The following is a 19,928-nucleotide window of genomic DNA, read 5'->3' as shown; positions in this document are numbered from 1 at the left end:
TTTGTAAATGCAATAACTAACTTCCTTTTTCGTTTTTGTTACATATAAATACACACGTAATCACCCAAAAATATTTGGTAATACGGTCGGTACGTGCACACCCCCATGCTAATTTATGTGACTACGTGACATTCCATTTGATAAAGAATATCTAGTCCATCACCTTTGCCCTTCATATTAAAATAATTCAATTTAGTTTTTTTTGAGACCAAGAAAAATAGATAATAACCTTTTTCTTTTAGTTTTTTTAAAGCAGGTAGGGAGATTCAAATCTGTGTCATCGAGATGATACACTTCTTTCTTATCATTTCAATTAATAACTCAAATATAATAATAGAGTAACCTTTGAACATTTATTTACATGTATTTAATTTCCTTGTTTGGCAAGTGGGTGGGGACCCATTTAGTGGCACTTAATTTATTTAATTTATTTTCACTTTTTTTTTTTTTTTTGTCTTTTGAAATAAATTGATAATCTATTCAACATCTTGGGCCACCATTTGTGTGGAGGCCAAATAAGGATGAGGTCGTGGTGTTATGTAAACTCGGATATGGTACGTTTTGGGACCAGGCCTGCATGTATTTTATTTTGAGAAAATGATTTTGTCTCCTCCCACTCAAATCCATATAACCTCTTGGTGATAGAGTGAGTAATCAAATCCATTTATTGTTTGACACATCTTATGTGGATCTTATTGTCTGTCCTAATTATTGGCACTCCCAAAAGACACTTGTTAAGGATTTTAAACCACATCTCCAAAACATAACGAAAGATTATTACATATCCAATACTAAATTGAAATGCCCCAACAAGATTTCTTGTATTGTTGGTAGGTAACTATACTTCTTCCCACCAAACTGAACACGCGAACTAAAAAATCACATCAACAGCGATCTAATGCATAATGAAGGTCCAAGGGATCAGATTGGGCCTTTTCGAATCAGAGTAAATGTCCAACTAGTTCCAAGTCCATGAAAACAATAGATTTTATCATTTTAAACAGGAACATTCACTTCAAGGCGAAGCCTATTAAAATCAAAGGTTTTAGATTCATCAATTTCCAATATTTCCTGAACATTATTTGTACCCGTTTTTTACTAAGTACACCCCATTAATCATTTAAAAACACACTAACAGATTGTACTTAGTAAAAAAATGAGGTGCAAATAATGTTCATTTAAATTGACCCTTCAAACTCCATGATTGAATAATAATTAATCATTATGATTTCTAGCAAGCCGTTATGGTGAAATCGATATACACTCTGCTCTCGACTCTTGCTCTTGACATTCTCGCTTCCACTTTATCCACCCCTGCTCGCGCAAGTGCGCTTTCCTTTAAGTAGGAAAGCTCCCCCTACTGACGCGTTTTGCATCTGTCTTCTTCGAGGAGCCCATATCACCAGGTCCCTGATTGAGCTCAGGTCCTTATTAAGACCAAGGTAAACAATCTTGAAACACATTGGTTCCTAAACACATGCAGCAGCCAGTCTTGCAAATTATCCTTCCATCACACTAAGTCTAACCAAATGTTTTAGGGCAAATCATGAAGTACATATGAGAACGCGTAATAGCATTAGGAAGGGAAAAAAAAAATCAATCCAATACCCCATCTGGTAAATCTGATATCACAAATGAAAATAGGTTTCTTCTTAAAATAAAAACTAATCCAATGTATTTAATGTGCCCCAAAATAAAATAAATAAATAGCTAGGCACAACAATGGAGGGCAAAAAACTAACTTACGACCATCTATAAACTAGACTGACATGACAAGGCTAATGCTAATCAACGAACCCATGGCTTACTGTGGATTGCAGCACTTGTGCAAGAACAAAGCTGCAATAAAAAAGAGAGGTGGTTCCTAAACGATTTAGAGAAAAATAAAAGTTGTAAAGACCAGGACATTAAACCTAGGCTCCTCTTCGACGTTTTCCCGATACCTTTGATGAGCTTGTTGACTTTCCTTTGGAACTTTCGACAATCTTTGCAGTATCAGTGGTGATGTCCTTTGCATCCTCGCCACCTTTCACCTTTGATGAACCAGATTTCACCTTGCCACTGCCATTAGCATTAGACTTCTCACCAGTTTTTGGTGTTTTCCCCTTGCCACTGAAGCTTCCCTTGGGGTCTTCTTGCCTGGACTTATCAGTCTTCGCTGTGTCATATTTGGATTTTGAGGTTTTCAACGAGAGAGAGCTCTCTTCCTTTGATTTGTTAGTCTTGGGAGTGGCTCTGTCATCCTTCTTGGATTTGCTCGAACCTTTTGGGGTACCATCCTTAAATTTTCCCACAACATCATCATCATCATCATCATCGGACTGTTTAGGGTCCTTTTTGGATTTGCTGTCAGCTTTGCCAGCATCCTTGGACTTGTGATCAGATTTTGTTCCTGCCCCTTTGGATTTGCTGGAGGAAGCACTTCCAACCCTACCAGTTAGATATTTTCAACATTCAGAAACCAACCAAATAAAAAGATGACCCTTCATCCCAGGTAAGTATGTTCACCTTTTATGTGAGACATCCAATTTTCCATGCTTAGTTGACTGATCAGAATTTGCCTTCAGTTTCTTCTTGAGGGGCCTGGTAAAAAATCCAAGGATGTCAATGAGACCAAACAAAAAATAAACAGCAAGCCCCAGAAATGCTAACAACAACAAAACCTATGGAAATACAACACAGAATTAAAATATCCCAACGAGGTTACTTATCACTATGACAATAGTCTAAAAAACACCACCACAAAATCATGGCATTCCAAGGATGTAAACCAGATAACACAGAAAATCGTTGCTGACATGCACACACAGGTATGAAGACCACCCTTGTTCAACAGTTGCAACATAAAAATCAAGTGCTTCCAAGTGCCACTTGAAACAAGTTGAAACCAGCATTGACACAAACATCAACACATCAGCCATAATAAACACTCTCAACTATCGAAGTTCAAGACAAGATTAAGCAATCAAAGAAACAGAGAGAAGTCATGTCCAATGAGGTACAACTCTCAATGTCCACAACTTATCAACCTTTGTCTTCAATTGCACAAAATCTTAAGACACGAGCCTACTAAGAACCAAAAGAGTAAAAAAATATATGATCACTTTTTAATGAAAGAAAGACGTTTTATTCAAACTATGACATCCTGTTCTAGCGCACCAAATTCGTTGGCACACCAACTAAGGCCTAGAAAGGCTAGTATATCCAAAAATTGGGGAAATAATAATAAAATAAAATAATTCAGTGATAGCACCTACATCTCAGACGAAGCATCAGGTGTTGGATGATCAGCTTTCTCTTCCTGTCAACATAACATATCAGCACTCAAAAGTTTTATCAGCATAAAATCTAGAATAAGAACAAACTAACAGCAGCAATAAACAAGACAAGGCAGTCACGAACCCCATCAGATCCAGATAAATCTGAAATGATCTCCCATTTCTCTTTTTTCAGATATAGTTCTTCAACATCACCATCAACGTATACAACCTAAGGGAGAAGGAGATCAACACAGAATTTAGCTGGCAGTAGATTTATATACACGCAGATATTCATTAAACTCCAACTGCGAGTATGAGTAATAATTTCTGCTTCATAGAGAGAAAAGGAGGGGGAGAGGGGAATCTGCACCCATGACCAATGTCTCACCTTATGTTTTCTCTTCACAGAATCAAAAGAATCAATGACTCCTTCATAGTACCTGCGAGATGAAACAGGTAACGTGGATCAATATGCATTGAACATTTTAATTTTATGCCTACAAAGGAATCCCACGACGACTCAAAACTTTCAAGGAACATAACGGATAAAAAAGAAAAAAATTGACATCCTTTAGGGTTACGAAAACTCAATTGTCACGATATCAACAGTTCAACAACAAAGTGAAGAAGGAATCATTGTTGCAACAAAATGTAAATCATAATTGATAAAGAACATGAAGGTGAGTAACTTATGAACAGAACCATCTTCTTTTGGAACAGAAAAAAGACAAACAGAATATCATACCATGAGACATACAGTTCTTTCTTTCCTGCTCTTTAAACTTTGGTTTCACTTTATATCATACGGAATTAAACTACAGTGCTGAGAGCAATAACCAAGTATTATGAGTGCAGAAAATTACATGGCATACTTCTTTCTGATTACATAAAAAACTTCCGGTGACATGAGAATTCTAAAGCATGAAAGGTAAAGGTGAGGAAACAATGAGCAGAAAACGACGACTGAGATGGAGTAGAAGATAATTCTATCAGTACCAGAGTAAAAATATACAAGTATATCACCAAAAAATTAATTGCCACAAGCAAATTGTGTTACACCTCGAATTTGCACATTCACACAGATTCTACTGCTATAACATGGGAACATAGGAACCACAAACTATAAGGTTAGTGCTTACTTCTTGTCCAAAGGCCACAAGACCTTGATCTTCTTACCAATCAACTCCTCACCAGAACCCACATCACCAAGTTCCTGACACAGCATACATTAAATGAGAAATTGGTCCAAAAGTACACAAACCAAACAATTGTAGCATATGAAACATGGTATCGCGAATTGTGCCAAAATTTGAAGAATCAGAAAAAGACAACTTCATCAATTTGTTTTCATAAAATAGAATAAATAAACCTTAGTATAAAATAATCACACATAAACCCAGAAAGATTTTAGAACATCCGCATGCATCAACACACATTGGAAGAAGAAAAAAGATGAATTTAAAAGTCGGAAGGAATAATATGGAAATATGTATCAGATTTTTTTATAGTGTAGAAGGGCATGCTATTTGGGAAGGTGAGGTCACCAGAAAAAGAACTTTGAAAAATAGAGAAAGAAGGAGGGGTCTACCACAACAGCAGTGATTGGAACTTAACCCCAAGATTACGGAGATAGTAATAAATCTGAGGATTGCTACAGGTGGCACTAGTGTGGAACTATTTTCAAAGTGCTAGAATTCTATGATCTATATCGGATAACAACAGGGAAAAACAAACATAGAAGAGACCAGGAAAACAACCCCAACTCCACATAAAAGTAAACAGTATGATTTAGCACTAGAATTCTATGATCTTCAAGTACAGCATTGATAAACAACCAAAATGTCATAATTCTGATAAACTCACATGACGTCGTTGAGTATACATACTCACACATATCAATCAGTACATAAGCGAATAACACTCTGCCATCAAAATTGCAAACCTTTTCTTTCCCCGGGGTGCGCTTCCTTTTGGAATTTGTTTTTGGACTCTCCTTAAGCAGCAGTTCAGCTGAGTTCAGAGAAGCAACCTGAATAAAGAAAATCATCAATAGCGGTCCTGCCAGTTGATGGAATTTGCAATAAAAGTTATGGCAATAATAAGATCAAGAATCATATAATATAAAGCCAATGAGTGCATACTTCCTCATCTTTTGTTGAACCCTTTTCCAAAATTGCTTTGGCCTGCCTTTTCTTATTTCCCGTCTGAAAAGGAGTCGACCCTTCCCCAATTATACCTTCAGCATCTATCTTCTTAGCTGGATGTTTAAGTGGTTTACCATCAGACTCATTTGTCGTGCCACTTCCCTTCTTAGGTACATCTCCAATGAGTGGTGCTTCAGCCTCTTTAGAGGATCCAGTACGCAACTTCTTCCCAGAACGCCTATGTGTTTTATTCTCTGTGTCACTGGCTCCTTCAGATGCCTTTTTAGGCACATCCTCAGCAGGCACAGATCCTTCATTCTTCTTGGATCTCCCAGTCTTTCTAGAACGACTTTCTTTATTCTCTGTGTCACTAGCTTCTTCAGATGCCTTTTTAAGCACATCCTCAGCAGGCACAGATCCTTCATTCTTCTTGGATCTCCCAGTCTTTCTAGAACGACTATCATCAGCGATGCTACCATTGGCTGGTGAAGAAGACGCATTTATGGTTTCGCCCTCTACAACCTTTTGCGAGGACAGTTGAACATCAGTCACTTTTTCATTTTCTAAAGGTAAAACTGGATCAACAGATGGATCCTTGCTAGATTCACAGGATATATCAAGGTTCTGACTTTCATGGTCTGGAAAATCCTCAGCTTCCTTCTCACCAGTAGCTTGAGAAATCTCAGAAGGTTCTGCTAATTTCAATGAGTTAGGCTTCCGTCCTTTTCTCTTGCTAGCTTGCTCTCGATTATGTCCCGGGCTGACTACCTTCTCTACATCCAAGCTCCCAGGTCCATCATCAGTCAACCCATCAATAGCTTTTGGCTGTTCTTTTTGCTGGGCAGCTTCCTGCTTCTCTGAGGAATCAGGACCAACCAAGGACTCGTCTTCACCTGTTTGTGGAATACCATTTGCCTCAACAGGCTTGGAAGCCATGTCATTTGTAGGACTACTTTGCTCAACAGATGGCGCTTCTGTATCCATCTCCTGCTCAACAGATGGCACTTCTGGTTCCGTTCCCTGCTCAACGGAAGGTGCTTCAGCTTCTGGTCCCTGCTCAACAGATGGTTCTTCAGCTTCTGTCCCCTGCTCAACAGATGGTGCTTCTCTTTCCATCCCTTCGTTAGCCTGATCAAAATATTGCAAAATCAGTTAGCTATTGGGTTAAATCTTGAAACCAATATAAAGTTCAGTAAGGCATGCCTGCTTCGCGTCATCCAATGGCGCCTTCAACATCTTGCTCTCACCAGCCTGTACTAAGTTACACAGCCAAACATATGAAAATGAATCCTTAAATTTATATGGGCTTGATAACAAACAACAACATCAAAGAACAACCACTATCAACATTGGAAAAGTGTCACCACCAACGCAAAAGTTAACTGAGTCCTAGCGCTAGTGGCCATAAAAGCAAAGAGATTAACGAACCAACCAAGATGACAAAACAATTGGAAGCTTTATTTGCCCCACTTATACTCCTAGACAACACCAATTTAGCCTAGACAATGATAAACTAAATTGCAAACAAAACCTCTGTTGATGACAATAAAAACACAGCCTAAAACCTCTCCAATGGTGCCCTAAAATAGACATTTGGTAATAATACACAACTTCAAGCATCATATGCCAAAGTCCACAAAAGTTCAAGCAGATATTAAGACAAATCAGTTGGTTTCCACTCAACAAAAATAAATAAATAAATAAATGCGACAACTATTCTCACAAGCCGAAGGGATGTAACATGGTGGTTGAGGCAGAGAGTAAATAACTTAAATAAGGCAATAACAACGCACTAGGGAAGAGGAAGTTAAATGGTTAGCATCTATAGGTTAGATCGGACATAAACTAGATAAGAGAAGCTCACCGTATGTTCGTCAGCATCATGGACATCCTTCAGGTCATCTCCAGATATCTCTTCACATATAGTAGCGACCACTTTACTATAATCATTGTAAGAAATGCCCAAGGTTTTCACTGCTTGTATCAGGTACGGTTTAAGCTTAGTAGAAGAGCTTTCAAGCACCTTCTCTCCAAGCTTCCGAGCAATAGGCAGAACCTCCTGGAAAACAAGGAAAATCATCACAAAATTGATTTAGGGAGACAGAAACACAAATAATATGACAACTTACCTCATTGTTCCTTAGGCTAGCCAACATTGTAGATAATAACTCCATACTGATTTCTTCACTTTCCTCTATGACAAGACTCATAATGATCTCCATCGATGAGAACACATTTTCAGGATGGTGGTCCCTACAAAATGAACAAACAAATTACTGCGAACTTTCATTAAAAATAAAGTAAATTATTTACCCTCTAACAAATCTTCAATTGCCGCAACTCCACAAAATTATCCAGGTGAAGGACTGCTTACATCTTGCCCGTCCACAACCCCACCCCCCCAACACAGCTTCCCCAACCACCACCATTGTTGAAGCCTTGTAGAAGGCTTCCATAGTTGTTTATCTTTGCCTATGGCTATAGGGTGACAAATTTTAAAAACTCAAAAAATCACATCCCCAATCCACCTTCATTTCAGCACCAATATTAGGCTTGTACACTTAGGAACTCATAACCTAAATAAGCAATCAACAACTACACAAACTAGTGCCATGAAAACAACTCATGGCAAAGCAAAGTATTAGTTGCAAAAGAAAAGGGTGTGCAAAGGAAAATATCAATACAACACATAATAATTAATCATTAATCATGCCATCAATAAGGGAATCAAATTTAATGTAGATATTAGACCATACCTGATCGATTTTAGGAAATGCTGGATCATCAAAAGATTCTCAACAATTAGCTCATCACATTCGAGCATCTAGGTCATGATTGTTATAGCTTCGAGTTGTTACATTTTAGTTATTATTGTTTTATTTGAGTTGGTCTACAATTTATGATACTTTGATATTTAATGTGTGTTGACTTTTAGTACATTTTATGTTGACTCATTATTATTAACAAAACAATGCTTATATAATATTAAGTCTGAAAGAGGGGGAGAAAGTTGTCCTTGTTTTTATTATTAGTTAGTTTAAAAATAATCACAATTAATTTATGCATTGCTTAATTAATCCATTGAAAACAAGACATAGTTTTCTTTCCATAAACCAAATATGTTTTCGTATTCTTTGTTTTAGAAAACAGTTTTCCAATACTTCAAAACAAACATGTTTTCTTTTCTTCTTGTCCTTAGAAAACAGAAACAGAAAATACCAAACAAACAAAACGGACGCTAAGAATCTCATCCCCTATTCACCTTCATTTCAGTGCCAATATCAGTGAAAAAAAAATTAGGCTTCTAAGCTTAGAAACTCATAAACTAAATAAGCAATCAACAACAAGTACACAAACTAGTACAATGAAAACAACTCATGGCAAAGCAAAATATTAAAAGCAAAAGAAAAAGGTGCGCAAAGGAAAATATCAATCCAGCACATAATTATTAATCATGCCATCAATAAGGAAATTAAATCCAACGTAGATATTGGACCATACCTGATTGAGTTTAGGAAATGCTGGAACATCTCAACAATCAGCTCATCACATTCGAGATCCAGCATTACGACACATGACCTCACCTTTGCCACAGTTTCAAGAATTGAGGTCCTCTTTTCATATGATCGACTAGATTTGTCAGATAGGTTTTCAAACGATGACACGATGAGCTGAAAAACTTCCTGCACAGACATAAAAGGGAAGATTGAGAAAACTTAGTATCCAATACAGTGACGGGTTAGAATTGTAATCAGCATTACGCTGCTATTACCTTCATTTGCTCATCGTCATATGGAGCTTCAGGTGCTGTTATTCGAGTAATCTCACTAATACAAGATGCAACAGAAACTTTGACATCAACATCTGGATGCTGAAATAGCTTATCAGAAACCAAGGCTGGCGACGACGGTGCAAGTGCCTTCTGCATTGATTCCCCTGGGGACTGCTCAACCTTGGCTAGGCATTTGTCAACTTGCTACATATATGTAAAGAGGGGAAAAAAACTGAATTAAACAATGGCCAAAACAACCTTAATGTTACAACAATTTAGCCATTCTCAACCAGCAAAACACAAAATGGTAAAACATCAAATACACCAATTAATCCAGGCTCTCACAGATCAGCAGACGCATGCAAGTCTTATCATTCAATTGAGAACATAATAGATGCATACAAAACTTGCCAATTAAATAGACAAAAAGCACATGTAAATGAGCTCACTTTAAAAATAGACTCCAGATTGAGAATTTTAATGTAAAAAATTTCCAGCTAACAAATAGCAACAGCTTCAATACACCAAAGGGAAACTTCTATGACAGGATGTGAGATCTTATGTGGACAACTAATCTATCTTGGTTAACTACAAGTCGTAAACTAGCTAAGAAAAATGTTATTCTATAACACATTTTGGTTATAAATGACCTTTCAACAAGCGAACCATCTTAGCATCAGATTTGTAAACAAGGCTATTGATGTGGTTCTAAATCTGAATCAGCTAGAAGAACTTGCAATTTAAGTTTCCATCAAAGCAGACAAGAATCCGTATTTCTCTTTCCTCATATTAGACGTGATGGCGACCAGAGAAAAGGAGACAGTAAAAAGACATTTTAGTTAGGTAAAGATGAGATTTTATAAGCGGGAAAAGGGAATGGATCAAATTAATAAAGTAATATTCCTACACATGTAAAAAATATAATTTTAGTCAACCACTTTAATCAGTAAATTTGGAGATAATTTATAGATAAGATTATCTTTAGAAGCTTTTAAATAATAATAGTATACTAGGGAAGGATTGAGTTGACAATAGTCTACAACACCCCCAAATCATTACGCCACAAAAAAAAAAAGTGATATTGATTGTACCAAATACCTATCAACTATTTATCATTAACAGCATTTGTGAAATGGTAATAGAGTAAGATTGCTTTAATAATAGTTCAAAAAACTCTCAAATCATATTGGCACTGACAGAAAATGGCCACAATGTCAACATCAAATAACTATTAAGCATTAATGGAATTTCTGAAATGGAGGCAAAAACTGCCCCATCGTCGGCAATTCGAAGTCCAATGACAAAAACAAGGCAGAACATGCAATGCTACATATAATTGATGACGTCAAGGCGGAAATTATATCAGTTTAATTCTACAAAAAGAGATTGTGAAGGCAAGCCCACTGGCAGGTGGGGGATTATTTTTAATGAGCTTAGGTATTGGTTCCAACCCATGTTTCTTGAACTGTTGACATTAGGGACAAACTACATGACCTAAGTTTCACATACTGAAAAACCCAATGAATTTGGAGCAGTTTATACATGCAGAACGTAAATCTAATTCTGTGATATTTAAAATCAGGAAAAAAAAATCTAGATTTGAGCTTCAAATCCGATTTATGTTGGAGGATTAATTTGTAACAATAGGAGGGCCAAAATTAACCTCCCAAGTTCCGATGTGACCCAAAAATAAAAACTCATTGACCAACACTCGGGCATTTTACTTTCCAGGTAAGAAAATAAGAAATAAGGAATTAGGGGGAAAAATAATTATATCCCAAAAGGCAAAGGGAAAAAAAGGACCAGGAAAGCATAAAGAAATCTAACAGAATAAGTATAGTTATTTTTCAAAAAACAGAAGTTTTTCATTCCTTCAATTATTTAAGAGTCCAAATTATCCACCCAAACCAATCGACCAAGAATTATATGAAGATAGTCCCTAAAAATATCCAGCTTTAAACTCTTACCAATTCAAATGCTACAACAAAATAATATCAACCGACCGAATAGTCGTGTTGCCTATTAAGAAAATGTCTTGTCGTATTAGACATTGACACCTACATCATCTAGGTCTTATTGAGTACATGAATCTTCTGGATAGTCTCAATTAGATAATCTACAGGTGCCAATTAAGCTCGCTACCGATATGGACAATTATTAAATATCGACTTTTATATTACTGCCTCATAATTAATTAAAAAAACCGCGGGCATGCATATTACAAATTTGCGTGCGACGGCCACCAAATTATGTAAGAAAAAACCATGACCCGGCGTAAACTTCTTTGAACAATCACTTCTTGCATACAGAGTAAGCAAAAATATATGTAAGTTGAACAGCAAGGCAGGAGCAGTCAGTGAATATACATACACACATATACGTACTCCAACCAGCATCCAACCTAGAATTATATTCAGATGGTCTCTAAAAACATCCAGCTTTAAACAACTTCTACAAATTCAAATGCTGCAACAAAATAATATCAACCAACCAAATAGTTGTGTAGCCTATTAAGAAAATTTCTTGTCATTAGACATTGACACCAAATATCATCTAGGTCTTATTGAGTACATGAATCTTCTGGATAATCTCAATTAGATAATCTGCAATGCCAATTAAGCTAGCTACTGATATGGAAAATAATTAAATTTCGACTCCAGATTACTGCCGCATAATTAACAAATAAACCACGGGCATGCATATTACAAATTTGCGCGTGAAAGCCGCCATATTATGTAAGAAAAAAACCATAACCCAGTGTAAACTTCTTTGAATAATCACTGCGAAGTAAGCAAAAAAAATAGATATAAATTGCACAGAAAGGCAGGAAAAGTTGGTGAATATACACACACATATATACTCCAACCAGCGTCCAACCATTTTATAAACCATATGCACGCATGAACAATACAAAAGTCACATATACACAAAATGAATTAGCATGACCATTATCACCAACTTTTCATGAACTGAAGCAAACAAGGACACCCCCCCCCCCCCTCAAACAATACCATAACACAGATCATAAAAAAAATCACCTACATAAAATAAAGTAAATCAGTAACCAGTCATATCTAACAAAAATACCAAACCTTCATCATGCATACAATATAAATAACAAAAAAAAACAAAGAATTGGAGTTTAAAGAATTAGGGCTCACATCGAGGAGTGCAAGGAGTTCATCAACGGAAGAAGGAGGGTCAGCCAATCGATTTCCCGCTTCAAATAGCTGCCTCTCTAGCTCCTTGTCCGCAGAAGTAGCCATCGTTTCTCTGTTACCCTGTGTGTCCCTCTGTCCGTAGATCGTTCGAAATCTCAAAGTCTAGGTTCGGTTTTGCACCATGCAAAACGCAAACCACACTCAAAAACGGTGAATCTAGGACGATAGAACCAGATTTAGAGCAGATTTTAGAGAGAGAGCACGGGTTAGGGTTTTTTTTTCTTACTCCTTAGAGAGAGGGAGAGAGATTATTTTTGAAATATACGACCATAATTTATAGTAATTCAGAAAAATCAATATTTGTAAAGTTTTTTTTGTGTGTGTGCTTTTAAGGGAGAATCCAGCTAAATACAGACACATGCACGTACGTGGATGGTTCATGAATTTGGGTTAATTTTTACATTTCAAATCCGATGGATTGTTGCCGCGGACCACGTGGAGGTTCATCTGACCGCTCGATTTGAAATACTGAATTATCTGTCTTTTATGTTTTTTCCCCTTTTTATGTTGGTATCTTGTATATTTTGGCAATAACATAAATTGCCTGACCAAAAGAGTATCAAATTTTGCCTTTTTTGGTAGGGAATTAAATTTGGATTTGGTGGGATAGAATAATATCCACTATATGTGGTAAGTTGTTAATTATAATATTGAAATTTAATTTTAACCAAACTCTCCTTATTTATCAACAAAAATAATATTAACGTTGTAATTATTAAACCCGAGTTGATGGATACGCAAATGGAATCGGGAGGATGTTAATGTGAAATTTACGATGTTTGAAATTAGATTCTACTTATAATCATATCTCGTAAATAGAATCGATAAAATGATAATGTGAAATCTACGATATGTGAAATTAGATTCTACTTATATTCATATTCCGCAAATGGAATCGAGAAGATGTTAATGTGAAATTTACGATATATGAAATTAGATTCTACTTATTGTCATATTCCGTAAATGGAATCGAGAAGATGTTAATGTGAAATTTACGAGATATGAAATTAGATTCTACTTATAATCATATTTCGTAAATGGAATCGAGAAGATGTTATTGTTAAATTTTTGATATATGGATTTTTGATATATATATTGTTGAGAAATGTGTTTCTCATTGGAATCGAATATTGAGCATACATATGCCTACCCAGTCGATTGCCAACCGAGCCACCTTCTGTTGGTTACAATATATGGAATTATATTCTACTTACAATCATATTTTGTAAATGGTTTACTTATTTACCAAAAAAAATTATTTCGTAAATGGAATTTAGAAGATGTTAATGTCAAATTTACGATATATGAAATTATATTCTATTTATAATCGTAATATGTGTAGTTTTTTAATAAAAATTATTTTAAATTGATAACAAATGCTACAATCTCCGGATGAATTCTTTTTCCACTAGATAGTGAATCTCCATTTTTTAGTAATGTAACCAAACTCTCAAACCACATAAGTTTTCGAGTTTCCCTCTCGTCGCACATGCTGACAATCAATCATCTAAAATGTGCGCATTAATTGTTTGACTTGTTGAATGAAGTGTCTCATACACTGCTCGTCATACTTCTCACTTGTTAATGCCATAACTACATTAGTTGAATCCACCTCCAACACACCATTATCCATTGCAATATGGAGCGTTGTGGTAATGACGATTAGTTCACATAATAATGGTTTCATCCAGCTTGCTCTACTCTCAGTCATTTTCATTCTAACCTTCCCACTAGCATTCTTAAACATCGCCCCCACCCCCATAATTAATATTACACCGTTGAACAAAGTTCCATCAACTTTAAGTTTGAACGTCTAAGACAATTTTCGAACTTTATACTAGCATGTATGCTGATTTTAAAATGTTGTTTCAAATGATAGCATATATGAAATTTCAAATGATGTGATTGTTTGGTTCAAATTTTGCTAGTAGCATATATATATTTCAAATGTTATGACAAATTACATACGCGGGCATTGTGTAGTTCATTATAAAACATAAGTAATCAATTATCAAATTGGTTCACATTTCAGATTGGGATTAAAATAAAATAATAATAATGATGATGAAAGCATCCAAGGTATTAATAATAAAGTAAACGGTATAACGGTTGGTCAATCTTTGTAAGGGGTGAACTGATTTATGTCTTGCAAAATTAGTTTGTTTGGTAGAGCTTATGTTGGAGCTTATAAGCTTCAAAACAAGCTCTACCAAACACCCAACATAAGCTAGTTTATAAGCTCCAAAAAAATAAGTTTCAAATTGAAGTTTATTTTAATGCTTGTGTTTACTCTTTTTTCCAAAATTTGTACTCTTTTTTATTAAGATGACATTATATATAATACTATAAACTTTTTTATTTTATCATTTAAATTATACTTAAATGTAATTTTTTAGAGCATATAAGATAATTTATGTTATAAGTTTCGTCAAACACCTAACAGTTTATTTTACATATTATAAATTAGCTTATTTTTCACAACTTATAAGGTAGCTTACTTTGACAGCAAAATTAATGACAATTGTTTTCATCAACTGAAGTCACAGACGGATCCTTATGCCATTTAGCTGAATATTCCAAACAATTATACCATTTCTCATAGAAAAATTGTGAAAATGACTTCAATAGTTTAATGTACAGACAACAACAATTCAATGAAATGCCTCTATCAGCCATCCCAAAAGGAAAGCCGAAAGCCACATGATTTCTTCCACTCACCATCTGAAATAGTTCTTGAATACTTTCATTTTCTCAGTCTTTGATCCCTGCAAACACTTCAGTTGATGCCATTCTTTCTGAAATTTTATTATCTTTTGGTCTTTTGACTATTGTTGCATTGTCCGAATCCTTTACGTTTTACTTGGGGATTGGGCTAGGACCGGGGCACTTAGCACTGGTCAACCAAAAAAAAATCATAAATATGTTGTATTTAATATGACGAATCAAATGTATATTTTTTTAGTTCCAAATAAAAATTGAATTTAGCGTGAACGAAAAATCGAATAGTTTGAGCTTATATTTGATGATCTAAAATTATCATGCATTTTCATGTTGAATTCAATTTTTGTCTTCGAATAAAAAAATACGGTTAGATTCGTTATGTTAAATACTACATATTTATGATTTTTTAAAATTTGTTTATCCTCAAATGCCGCATCCATCGGAGGATCTCCCCAGATTCCGTTTTATTTTGGAGGGTGCAAAGAGAAAGTGTGATCATTTGGGTGGACTTTTTTGTGTGACACAAGTAGGGGTGAAAACAATTGGTTAGAGTCGTTTTTTTTTTTTTGATTTTTTAACATGATTTTAATCGCTCGATCGGTTTTTTAAATAAATATGTAATTTTTTTTGGAAATTACGAATAAATGGATTCGATTATATTTGTAATTTTTGTACAGCCCTGGCCACGAGGAAAGAGAATACATGCGATGCAACGGTCTCGGTCTTGTTTGGTGGCTGAGAAAGTGCCATGTGTGCCAATCCGGTGGCTCCCACTCTAGGAATACACGTACGTGTATTGCGAAGTGCGAACCATGCATATTTGCAGGCCCAAATTTGATATGGGCCAAGCTGTGGACTACCCCACTACCTTAGTCATAGTTCCTCAGTACAGTCCAGTCCAGTCCAGCCGACTTCCTAAGCTTGATGAGGAGGTCAGTCTTCGTCAAACCATAATTCTTCTCCAATGAAATCTTTCCACTTCGACCATTCTTCCACGTGTAAACCTTCGATTGGGTATTGCTATGTCATCGCCTTGTCCTCGGAGGTTCCAAGTTTCGTTTCCCTCTCTTTTTCTCTCTCGACCCGAAAACAGTACCAGATTTACAGATCCATTGCAACCCCACGAACGAAAGGAGAGAAGAATCGATAGTTCATCTCCCTTTCTATTTGTGGATGTTGAGATTTGAGAGTTTCTAATCGTGGCTTCTTCTGGAGCGGATTCGATCCATCGGAGAAAATCGAAACCTTCCTCCTCTCCGGCTTCATCTTCTGCTCCGACTAAGATCGTGTACGGGGAGTCGAGGGGTTTCCTTTTCTGGAAGCAGAACTGGTTTATCGGATTACTATCTGTAATGGCTATTAGCTTTTTCGCCCTCGCTTTCTTTCTCTTCTTCAACCTCGATGTCGATAACGGCTCCTTCTCCTCCGCATCCGCAGCTTCATCTGCCGAAGGTGTTGAGGTTTGATTTGCGTATCAACCGTTGTTTGTGTGATTTTTATTGTTTTTCGAAGTTTTTTGTTATATATGTATATTTTGTGATTCAGATTACCTACGGGACGGTGCTTAAGCTGATGCACGAGAGGACCAAAGTTAGACTGCATTCTCACGAAGTACCGTATGGGTCTGGCAGTGGGCAGCAATCTGTTACGGGCTTTCCCAATGTTGATGATTCTAATAGTTACTGGGTACTCCTCCCTCCCTTTCTCCTTTATCGATCGTGAATTTCTCGGCGTTGTAGGGAAAGGCTTAGCCCTCATTGTTGCATTCATTAAAATATACTTTGTGTTGAAGTCCGTATGTTGCTTGAAACCTCTATAGAGTTGTTTTATCCAGGGAATGCTTCTTTTAGAACAATCAGTTTACTTTATTTGTCCAGCTAGTTTATGTTTATTCTATGCTTGGCAGATTATCTCTTTAAACTTATAGTTCTCTTTGAGTCCTGAAGGTTTCTCTGCATGCTCTAGGAGATGTTTGATATGGCTGCAAGGAAGTTTAATCTGTAGTTAGTATCGGCATTTTAACATTTTGCCTTTATACTTAGTTACTTACCTCTTCTCATACTTCTCAAGTTTAGTTGATTTTTTATCTGCTTTAGTTTGAATTCTAGTTGGGTTTTCCTTTTCAGATTGTGGGGCCTGAACTCGATTCGTCAGCCAAACAAGGTGATGCCATCAAAAGCGGGGCCATTATCCGATTGCAGCACACGAGGACTAGGAAATGGCTGCATAGTCATTTGCATGCATCTCCAATATCAGGCAATTTAGAGGTATGTGCTACCAATTAGTTTGGTGCAGTGAATAGGTGTTCATATTATTGTTTGTGAACCTGCTAGAATTGGAAATCACTAGATTTACCACACATGCTTAATCATGCAAGCTTCACTTTCCTGGGTATAGGTTAGCTGCTTTGGAGGTGATAATGATTCCGATACTGGGGATCACTGGAGGTAAGATATCAAATAAGTTCTACTGGGGTTATGGCATCCTTCTATGCTGAAGTGTTACTTTACACTTGATTTTACTTCTTTCAGGCTTGTAATTGAAGGGAGTGGGAACACTTGGAAGCAAGATCAAAGAATTCGACTTCAACACGTTGACACTGGTGGCTACCTTCATAGTCATGACAAGAAATACACTCGAATTGCTGGGGGACAGCAAGAGGTAAGTTACAGAGCTATGATACCTTTAATTTAAAATTTAAACAGGAATGGTATTATAAACTCATGCCAGATATTCAGGCAGTTTTAGATTATGCTGTTATAGTCACTAGTATCTGTATCATGGATGTGTCCTGCCTCTAGTCGTCCTATGATAAACGTCAGTGAATGACTGAAGTTAAAATTAGAAATTTAAGCATGAAGCCTGACAGCAAATTGTTAAGAAGAGAGAATAAGTCGTTAAAAAATGTGATAATTCTTTTTACATACACTGAAATCATTTAAGAAGCTGTTGATTATGCACTGTCTATAGCATATTATACAATGAGAACATAAGCTTTTATTACTTGGGTGACATAAATCTTGAGAGCTAATTCCTTCCAACCTACTTGATCTCTGGCCTTGAGTCAAAGGGCAAAAACTTTAAACAACTTTTGTTAGTATGTTTCTACAAAAGTCCAGAACCTCAGTATGTCAGTCCTCCATTATTGATCAATCTATGTGCTTGTGTAGGTTTGTGGTCTCCGAGACAAGCGCGCTGATAACATTTGGTTGGCAGCAGAAGGTGTCTACCTCCCTGTTACTGAAAGCAAGTAGATGTTAGTTTTTCCACGAATTATTAACTTGTAAGAAACAGTTAATTGGGTTTTGAAATTTTGGGGGCTTGTGCGGTTGTGCCTGTGCCTGTTTCTATAATAGCTGTAGATGCCATCCTTGATGAAGGAAGATACATGTTCTAGAGTCAAAAACTTATTCTGTATTGATGTTTATCTTATGCGATGTATTATGCCCTTATTGCCGAAAGAAATGCATCCTTCTCTCGCATATTATGGTCTTATGTCTTCCTTTTTGCCTAGTTATTTTGTGTAAGGGTGAACTCTTGGCCTTTTGGTTTAACAAGCTAGTGGTCATATGGAGATAAGGCTGCTGGCATCGTATGCTTCCCACACCGCCGCCGCAGTGGGCGCTCGGTTTTAACCTTTATTAGGTGGTTCAGATTTGTGTGAGAATGTTTTTTTTTCCCTAAATAATTGTTCTTCTGTTGCCAATGGTAGATAGGTTTTGAAATATTTAATAATATTAAAACCACAACTTAATTGATCAGTTTGTTTGGGTTTGATTATGGAGCACATGATTTGAGTGACTGCAACATTTTCGATTTTTCTTTGGCGAGTTCGTTAAGGTTGAATAAATGTGATCACTATAAGAACTCCAGCCAGGAGATGGATTTTGCTGTGGATGGAAAAGTTGATGATTTCTTAAGTGGGCTTAGTCTGGATCCTCTTTTTGACAAACTCAATCATTGGGCTGATGAGGGCCAAAATTGTTGGACCTAAAACTGTAAAGATATCGTCTCAATGGCTCAATTCACGAGCTCCAATTAAGGCAAAAAAAAGTTGAGCACTATGCTCTTGAGACGTTTGTCCAAATTCTAATCATATCTACTTACCCGATTTAGGATTCCAATGTTTACGTCGCTAGAAACCGGTTTCCAAGGTTATTGGTTATCATTTATAGATTTCCAGTAAATTTTCTTTTTACTGACAAGGAAACTCGCAGTCATTTACAGTTACGTAAATTTCCAATAAACCCTCCAACGAGAGGCAGGATCCCGACTAAAAGTTGAAATTGATGCCAGCTATTGAGACAAGCTTGGATCCACAAAAACAGCCTCCCTGTGCAAAATTCCCCGTGATCCCCGGGGGGCAAACACACTATCCACGAAAAAAGATTTGACGAAAAGCAAACTTGCCCCACCATTCATTCCTTCAGGACATCAATTATTGCTACTTTCTTGGGTTACTAACTCAGACCGCCAGCCCAACTGGCATGCTAGAGAGGCGTGGGAATTGAACCTTCCATTCCCGCATTCTTTACCTTTCCAATCAAAACTAGTTTGTTATAATATTGACAAAACTATCTAGCTACCAAACATTTTCCTTGCAATCTTCACATATACCTGCATCCAATCGAGTATTCGAAGCTTACCCATGCTTGCAGGGATCTTAAATATTATACATTGAAGCAACTGCACAATCAATAATCCTACAAGGGGCCACAAACTTATAAACAGAAGAGCTGCTGGTAGTTAAAGTTTCTATGATCTCTACCGGAGTCCAGCTTGCTAAGTCAAAGAAAAGGACTACCTGGAA

The 19,928-nt window shown here is 36.5% G+C and overlaps 2 protein-coding genes across 3 annotated transcripts; one reads left to right on the top strand and one right to left on the bottom strand.

Annotated features, from left to right (window-relative positions):
* Window positions 1–1,596: 1,596 nt before the first annotated feature.
* LOC119993136 (titin homolog) lies at window positions 1,597–12,674 on the bottom strand. Of its 2 annotated transcripts, none has more exons than XM_038840081.1 (14): window positions 12,338–12,674; window positions 9,177–9,380; window positions 8,906–9,087; window positions 7,534–7,657; window positions 7,269–7,463; window positions 6,608–6,655; window positions 5,402–6,532; window positions 5,203–5,289; window positions 4,400–4,473; window positions 3,649–3,700; window positions 3,403–3,489; window positions 3,258–3,301; window positions 2,509–2,583; window positions 1,597–2,430 (listed from the first exon to the last, which is right to left on the bottom strand). In XM_038840081.1, the coding sequence occupies exons 1-14, from the start codon at window positions 12,440–12,442 to the stop codon at window positions 1,914–1,916; spliced, it is 2,925 nt and encodes a 974-aa protein (XP_038696009.1). In that variant the 5' UTR covers window positions 12,443–12,674; the 3' UTR covers window positions 1,597–1,913. The 2 variants fall into 2 exon arrangements, with proteins under 2 accessions (XP_038696009.1, XP_038696010.1); XM_038840082.1 differs by having other exon boundaries at window positions 1,597–2,409.
* Window positions 12,675–16,136: 3,462 nt separating this feature from the next.
* LOC119992846 (stromal cell-derived factor 2-like protein) lies at window positions 16,137–18,759 on the top strand. The gene is made up of 6 exons (XM_038839634.1): window positions 16,137–16,578; window positions 16,664–16,804; window positions 17,245–17,385; window positions 17,516–17,565; window positions 17,650–17,779; window positions 18,289–18,759. The coding sequence occupies exons 1-6, from the start codon at window positions 16,471–16,473 to the stop codon at window positions 18,370–18,372; spliced, it is 654 nt and encodes a 217-aa protein (XP_038695562.1). The 5' UTR covers window positions 16,137–16,470; the 3' UTR covers window positions 18,373–18,759.
* Window positions 18,760–19,928: the final 1,169 nt, after the last annotated feature.

The sequence above is a fragment of the Tripterygium wilfordii genome, chromosome 23, assembly GCF_013401445.1.
Source record: "Tripterygium wilfordii isolate XIE 37 chromosome 23, ASM1340144v1, whole genome shotgun sequence".
Classification (NCBI taxonomy): Eukaryota; Viridiplantae; Streptophyta; class Magnoliopsida; order Celastrales; family Celastraceae; genus Tripterygium; species Tripterygium wilfordii.
This window is presented reverse-complemented; position numbering and strand designations above follow the sequence as displayed.